The following is an 8,438-nucleotide window of genomic DNA, read 5'->3' on the forward strand; positions in this document are numbered from 1 at the left end:
TTTTACTTACCCAGAGATTAACTCATGAATACCAATATAATCTCTGCATGCAGTTTGGAGATTATTGAATGTTAGCATGCCATGAGTGATGTCATATTCTTTTAAAAAATACCATGACTATACCCGCACACTGTCAAATGCTCATTTGAAATTGATGAACAAAAAAACTGCTCGGCAGTTATTGCAGTACTTCTTTCACTTTTTCTCCCAGTCTTCTCCCCTTTCAGCTTTGCCACCTAGAATTTTTTCAAATGAAATAAGTGTGTCATAAATAATTCTCCAAAGTCATAATGACACAGCCAGATATTCAAATGTGAGTTAGTTCTGAAGATAATGTTGTTGTTTTTTCACCTTTATTTAACCAGGTAGGCCAGTTGAGAACAAGCTCTCATTTACAACTGCGACCTGGACAAGATAAAGCAAAACAGCGCGACACAAACAACAACACAGAGTTACTGTCACAATCGTTTGAAGCACACTCGGACCAACGTGCAGCGTGATCTGGGTTCCACATCTTTATTTCGTGAAACACACAAAAACAATAAAGAAATACGAAACGTGACGACAATGGAGTGCTAACCATACAACCATAAACAATATCCCACAAAACACAGGTTGAAACAAGCTACCTAAATATGATCCCCAATTAGAGACAACGATTACCAGCTGCCTCTTAATTGGGAATCATACAAAATCACCAACATAGAAAAACAAAACTAGAACCCCACATAGAAAATATAAACTCGCCTAACCCCAAGTCACGCCCTGACCTACTCATCCATAGAAAATAAGGTCTCTATGGTCAGGATGTGACAGTTACACATGGAATAAACTAATGTACAGTCAATAACACAATAGAAAAGTCTATATAGTATATATATACAGTGTGTGTAATGAAGTAAGATTAGGGAATGACACTGGCCTATCTGTACTACAGATAATACATACATAGACATACTGTACCACAGCCATTGTCGCATAGAATTGGAATGAGTAAAATGGACATTCCCATCTGAAACAGTGTTGGTTTGGGTGAACCTAGCCTCTTTCTAGTAGCCTCTTTTCACAGGCAATGTATCTCGGACACAACGCCTGTTATCCGTATATGAGCAGAATGTCGGGCCAGTTCCACCTAGTTCCATCCTGTCCCACTACCCGCAACTGGACTTCCTCTCACTACCATATTTGGTGGTGAGAAAACATTCTAAACTGATGCTTCAGCTTTATAGATCCTGTGATGTGTCTGGGTTCGCCCTACTTTCGGTGACCACATAAAGTGCATTTGGAAAGTATTCAGACCTCTTGACTTTTTCCACATTTTGTTAGTCTTACAGTCTTATTCTAAAATTCATTAAATAAAAAAATTCTACACACAACAACCCATAATGATAAAGCGAAAACAGGTTTTAGACACTTTTGCACATTTATTAAATTGAGCAATCGGGGGAGAAATCCTTGACCATTAATGCCTGACCCAGTGGTCAGGGAGGTGACCAAGAACCCGATGGTCAATCTGACAGAGCTCCAGAGTTCCTCTGTGGAGATGGGAGAACTTTCCAGAAGGACAACCATTTTGGCAGCACTCCACTAATCAGGTCTTCTTGGTAGTGTGGCCAGACGGAAGCCACTCAGTAAAAGGAACATGACAGCCCGCTTGGAGTTTCCCAAAAGGCACCTAAAGGACTCTCAGACCATGAGAAACAAGATTCTCTGGTCTGATAAAACCAAGATTGAACTCTTTGGCCTGAATGCCAAGCTTCACATCTGGAGGAAACCTGGCACCATCCCTATGGTGCAGCATGGTGGTGACAGCATCATGCTGTGTGGATGTTTTTCAGTGGCAGGGACTGGGAGACTAGTCAGGATCGAGGGAAATATGAACGTAGCAAAGTGCAGAGAGATTCTTGATGAAAACCTGCTCCAGAGCACTCAGGACCTCAGGCTGGGACGAAAGTTCATCTTCCAACGACCCTAAGCACACAGCCAAAACTATGCAGGAGTGGCTTTGGAACAAGTCTCTGAATGTCCTTGAGTGGCCCAGCCAGAGCCCGGACTTGAACCCAGATCGAACATCTCTGGAGTGACCTGAAAATAGCTGTGCAGCAACGCTCCCCATCCAACCTGACAGAGCTTGAGAGGATCTGCAGAGAAGAATGGGATACTCCCCAAATACATGTGTGCCATACCCAAGAAGACTTGAGGCTGTAATCGCTGCCAAAAGTGTGTCAACAAAGTACTGAGTAAAGGGTCTGAATACTTATGTAAATGTCATATTTCCGTTTTTTTATGTGCAAAATAACTGTCTTTGCTTTGTCATTATGGGGTATTGTGTGTAAATTGATGAGGGGGAAAAACTTTGTCATCCATTTTAGAATAAGGCTATGACGTAATAAAATGTGAAAAAAGTCAAGGGGTCTGAATACTTTCCGAATGCACTGTATCTGTTTAAGAGAACAAAGAAAAAGAGGCAGGAAGAGAAACGGTTAGTTGTCACTTCTTCGAGTGTTGTTGAGGGGAGTGGGGACACAAACCACTGAGCTCCCCCGCCCCCTGCTGGTGACAAAAGGCATGAACAATACCCAAAGGAAATCCTTGGAGGACTCAGGCCCAAATAAACGTGGATTTCAACGATATACAGTCATGGATTAAAACAACAACATCTAAACCATGTTTAATAAATACAATGTGATTTTGTGTGTTTTTAAAACTTATAGATCACAAATCATAAACCTACAATAGTCTACGCCATCCCAATCTAATCTCAAAATGATTTGGCAAGTATCATATACAGTAGATACAAGAAACAACAAAGTAATAATATGTTTGCTTAACACTAAATGCAATTAGAAAAAAATGTATTCCTACATGTAAAAAACTAAAATGTTTCTGGAATAGATTTCAAAGCAATAAATGCATTTAACAAGGGGGGGGTGACTTATATATGTTATTAAAATATAAGATCATATATTTTAAAATGTATGTCATGTTTATATATGGGTTTTAAATATATAATGATATATTTAAAAAAGAATATGTCATGTTCTTTGATATGCAGTGCCAGTCAAAAGTTTGGAGACACCTACTCATTCAAGGGTTTTTCTTTCATTTTACTACAGCTCTCCTTCCTGAGTTAATTGCGATGTTAATGCATTCATCTTATTAGTTAAGAGTATCCAAGGTTCCAGCATTTAGCCACATTTTCCTTATTTAGCAACCGGTGTTGCGCTTTGGATTTATGCTGTGGATTCTCTGTTTTTCTCCCTAAGGACCAAGCAAAAAATCTGTGTCATATTTGATTCGATTAAAAACATTAAAAACATCTCTTTATAATGGGGAAATGATTCTACTTTCTTCATCCATCACAGTAGTTTTTAAGGTCATTTGTATCATTGAAATTCACAGTCCATTTTTCCCAGTGGTCTACTATAGACTTTCTGATCAGAATTCCCCAGGAGAGTGAGCCTTTATCATGTCAGCACAGCCGCACACATTCCCTGCATCCCTGTAGTCTCCACAGGCCTGGATAAGTCCCATTGGGGTTGAAAGGGTCTGCTTTGAAATTCCCTTAATATTCTCTGTAATGGATATATTAAATCTACAGTAGGGGGAAGAGAGACCTATCACATTGTGTATTTATACAAGGAGAATATATACATTGGGTACCTTGAGATAGTCTTTGTCCTCTCACTCTCATACATGTTCTATCTCTGATTCTCTGTGTTCTTATCCCACGTCAGAAGATTCTCAGACTGAGGAGAGTGCCCCGGACAAGAAGAAGACGTCGGGTAAGATGACTGATGGAGAAAGTTCTGTCCATCATAAAGGGAAACGCCACTCAAAAACGGTCTTTTGATATTTGTTTAATTAGTCCACTGTTGATACAGTCCCAAAATATCAGCAGTTTTCAAGATATTGGCCACAGCATCATGCTTCTTCTTCCTGTTAGCAAACACATGCAAAAATAACAAATCCTTAATTTATTCCTTATTTTTCCTCACTGTACCTTACAGGTCAAACATTCTTGCAGTGTGTTTTTATTGGTGGAAAGAGTGCCCACTACCCTTTGCTACCTTCCACCCCTGGTGTGACCCCTGTGTCGATGAGCCCAGCCATGCAGTCCATGATGATGCAGCAGGTGCAGCAGCAGAAAGCCCGAGCAGTGGGACAGTAGACGAGCTCCTCACCCCTATGCTGCTCCCTCATCTCAGTCTGCACTTCAACCTTAACCAGCAGGTGGCGCTGCTTGTATTTACTGCTGGCCCACTGGCTTCTCATTGAAAACGGAGGACACATCAGGAACTAAAGGGGAAGGATGGATGGACAGTACAGTATTATTTATTTTTCTATGACCGGTCGAGCTCCCGTGAGTTTCTAAGCCCCTAATTTCCTTTCCTTTAGTTGTGGCTTTGCTGCTTTTTCAACACTCTTAGAAAAACGGTTACAAAAGGGATCTTTGGCTGTCCCAATAGGAGAACCCTTTTTGGTTCCAGGTAAAACCGTTTTTGGTTCCAAGTAGAACCATTTTGGGTTCCATGTAGGACCCTCTGCGGAAAGTGTTCTACATGGAACCCAAAAGGGTTATACTTGGAACCAAAATGGTTCTACCTGGAACCAACAAGGGTTCTTCAAAGGGTTATTCTATGGGGACAGCCGAATAACCCTTTTAGGTTCTAGATTACACCATTTTTCTAAGAGTGTAGCGCTCAGTGTTGAATTCTTTGTGATCTATGTTTTTCTGTATTTCTCTGTATTCTGATGTATTTATTATGAAAGGAGTGTAGGTTATGGATACATCACCTTCAGCAGCAAATGGAATTGATCATTTCTGTACATTTCAAGCAAATGCAATGTACACATGCATATCATTTGTATTTTAGCTGAAGTTCAATGTACTGTATATAATGTACATCTTGATGTTAAATCTTGTCGTTTACGTTTGTCGAATGGTTACTTCACACCATTATTTTTGTTACATCACAACATTCATCAAGTTAATGATTTCAATACTTGTCTGTACATTGATTTCTGGGCCATACATCTATGGCACTCGGATATAAATGGAGTTAGGAGTTTCATTTCATGTTTTGATTCTATTTTGTTGAAGGAAACACACTGAAAATGCTGTGCAATAACAAATGAACAATGTTACTCGCTTTGGCCGAACATGTCCATGTTTGTAGGTTTCTGTTGATGTGTGTCATACCCTGCTAATATTGCACTCTGTGCCTGACCTGTGTCAGAAAATCCTAAACCATATTTTGAGACACTATTGTAGAAGTTGCGCATCAAATCCAGAGTACAAACGATACTGCAAATAAACAATGACCAACTGGGCAAAAACAGGTTGAATGAACGTTGTTTCCACGTAATTTCAACCCCCCCCAAAAAATCGACGTGAAGATAGTGGATTCGATGTGGGAAACTGATTCGATTAAGTCGTCAATTTAAGGGCATTTCATATTCTTTTCACCCAACTTTTAACCTAAGTCTAATGACATGGTGACATTTGTCGTTGATTTCAAGTTGAATTCACGTTAGTTGACAATTCAACCAAATGTAAATCAAAACTAGACGTTGATCTGACGTCTGTGCCCAGTGGGGAAGATCTTCAGAAAATATATTGTTTTAATTGTGTGGCTTTGTGCATCATAGTTTGGTCAAGAAAGAGGATAGATATTTGTTTTTGCCTAAAAATGACCCTAATATATATTTTAGATTCAGACATAATATCATTAGTTAATGAAAAAAAGTTCAAATGTAGTCCCCCTTACAAAGATGACCAGGAGTTTTCACCTACAGTAAACGTGTCCACTCATTGTCAGACGTTATAAAATATGGTTCACCGGCATGCTAACACCTACTGTATACATCTGCCCAGATCTACATACACACATGAACATGGCCTTATCACTCATCACTTACACTGTGATGTTGTTTTATGTATTGTGTGTTTAATGTATTGCTTCCATGTAAATAACTGCATCAGCTTGTATTTTGCTGCTTGGCATGTCGGTAAAGGATTGTGGGATATTGAGTATGGTAGAATTACTCATGGGAGCTCCCGTTGTTAACCAGAAGAACCTCTTTCTCGCTCTCTCTCTCACTCTCGCTCTCTCTTCCTTTGAGGAGTGTGTGTAATGAGAATGCAACACTAGAGCAGGTCAAGTCAATGACTGTCCACACGTTTTTTTTATGACCAACAATGATTATCGTGAGATGGCGTTATGATGTTATCCTGTGATATATAGATGTGGGTGACTTCATCATCCTGTCATGTTCCTATCATGGCGCTTGCTTCTATGCGCAGCAGCCGACTGCTGAAATACAGTGCCCTCCGTAATTATCAGGACAGTGAAGCATTTGTTTCTTATTTTGGCTCTGTACTACAAAAGTTTGGATTTTAAATCCAACAGTGACAATGAGGTTAAAGTGCTGACTGAGAGCTTTAATTTGAGGGTATTTTCATCCATATCGGTTGAACTGTTTAGAAATTACAGCACTTTTTGTGCATAGTCCCCCCCATTCTAGGGGAGCAAAAGTATTGGGACAAAGTAGTACAAATGTAAGTATTTTGTCCTATATTCATAGCACGCAATGACTACATCAAGCTTGTGACTCTACAAACTTGTTGGATGCATTTTCTGTTTGTTTGGTTGTGTTTGTGGTTGTGGTTGTGCAGTCCCTTTTACTGTAAATAAGAATAGAAAACACTTATACATCAATGTAAATGGTACCATATGATTACGGATACTTTTTGCATGAATCGTGAAATTGTGCGTGAGTTACAGACAAAGAGTTACAAACACAAAAATATCATACCCCCAAGGCATGCTAACCTCTCACCATTACCATAAGAGTGGAGGTTACAATTTGTGTGCGTCTGTAACTTTCTCACTCATCATTATTCAAGATTCATTCAGGATTATCCGTAATATGGCAGCATCCACACATCCACATATTCTCATTCACAATAAAAGTGGCTCCAAAATGACACAATACATTATTTACCATTCATTTCTATTGGGTACGAAATAATCTGAAACACAACCAAAAATAAAAGGAAATGCATCCAATAAATGTGTAGAGTTACAAACATGATGTAGTCACTGCGTGCTGTGAATATGGGACCAGATAATTAACTACTTGCAAGTACTTGCTTTACTGTCTCATAAAGGAGGGCACTGCATTTTCAAGTAGGTGTGCCCTTTTCTGATAATGGTGTTGCTGAGCTGAGTCCAGCATTTTACTGGGCTCAGCTCAGTACGAGACTTGATGTCAGGAGTCCATGTTTCAAGGCCATGTGAAAGAAAATATTGGATCTGAGCTTAGATGTCCTCGCTACAACAGAAGGGTCGATAAGTACAGTTGACGTCGGAAGTTTACATACACTTAGGTTGGAGTCATTAAAACTTGTTTTTCAACCACTCCAAAAATGTCTTGTTAACAAACTATAGTTTTGGCAAGTCGGTTAAGACATCTACTTTGTTCATGACACAAGTACGTTGTCCAACAATTGTTTACAGGCAGATTATTTCACTTATAATTCACTGTATCATAATTCCAGTGGGTCAGAAGTTAACATACACTAAGTTGACTGTGCCTTTAAACAGCATGGAAAATTCCAGAAAATTATGTCATGGCTTTAGAAGCTTCTGATAGGCAAATTGACATCATTTGAGTCAATTGTATGTTTACCTGTGGATGTATTTCAAGGCCTACCATCAAACTCAGTGCCTCTTTGCTTGACATCATGGGAAAATCAAAAGACATCAGCCAAGACCTCAGAAAAACAATTGTAGACCTCCACAAGTCTGGTTCATCCTTGGGAGCAATTTCCAAATGCCTGAAGGTACCACGTTCATCTGTACAAACAATAGTACGCAAGTATAAACACCATGGGACCACGCAGCCGTCATACCGCTCAGGAAGGAGACGCGTTCTGTCTCCTAGAGATGAATGTACTTTGGTGTGAAAAGTGCAAATCAATCCCAGAACAACAGCAAAGAACCGTGTGAAGATGCTGGAGGAAACAGGCACAAAAGTACCTATATCCACAGTAAAACGAGTCCTATATCGACATAATCGGAAAGGCCGCTCAGCAAGGGAGAAGCCACTGCTCCAAAACTGCCATAAAAAAGCCAAACTACGCTTTGCAACTGTACATGGGGAGAAAGATCATACTTTTTGGAGAAATGTCCTCTGGTCTGATGAAACCAAAATAGAACTGTTTGGCCAAAATGACCATCATTATATTTGGAGGAAAAAGGGGGAGTCTTGCAATCCGAAGAACACCATCCCGACCATGAAGCACAGGGGTGGCAGCATCATGTTGTGGGGTTGCTTTGCTGCAGGAGGGATTGATGCACTTCACAAAATAGATGGCATCATGAGGATGGAAAATGATATAGATATATCGAAGCAACATCTCAAGACATCAG

At 39.8% G+C, this 8,438-nt stretch overlaps 1 protein-coding gene across 8 annotated transcripts in view; it reads left to right on the top strand.

Annotated features, from left to right (window-relative positions):
* trdn (triadin) overlaps positions 1 to 4,520 on the top strand; it is a 50,057-nt gene extending 45,537 nt beyond the window's left edge. For 3 of the 8 annotated variants that reach the window (XM_024377972.2, XM_024377973.2, XM_024377974.2), the window contains exons 30-31: positions 3,738 to 3,785; positions 4,011 to 4,518. In XM_024377972.2, coding sequence (XP_024233740.2) covers positions 3,738 to 3,785; positions 4,011 to 4,171 — 209 coding nt within the window. In that variant the 3' untranslated portion in view covers positions 4,172 to 4,518. Of the gene's footprint in view, positions 1 to 3,737; positions 3,786 to 4,010 lie in introns of all 8 variants that reach the window. The other 5 variants (XM_024377975.2, XM_024377976.2, XM_024377977.2 and 2 more) reach the window with 4 other exon arrangements.
* The last annotated feature ends 3,918 nt before the right edge of the window (positions 4,521 to 8,438 follow it).

This window comes from Oncorhynchus tshawytscha, linkage group LG18 (assembly GCF_018296145.1).
Source record: "Oncorhynchus tshawytscha isolate Ot180627B linkage group LG18, Otsh_v2.0, whole genome shotgun sequence".
Classification (NCBI taxonomy): Eukaryota; Metazoa; Chordata; class Actinopteri; order Salmoniformes; family Salmonidae; genus Oncorhynchus; species Oncorhynchus tshawytscha.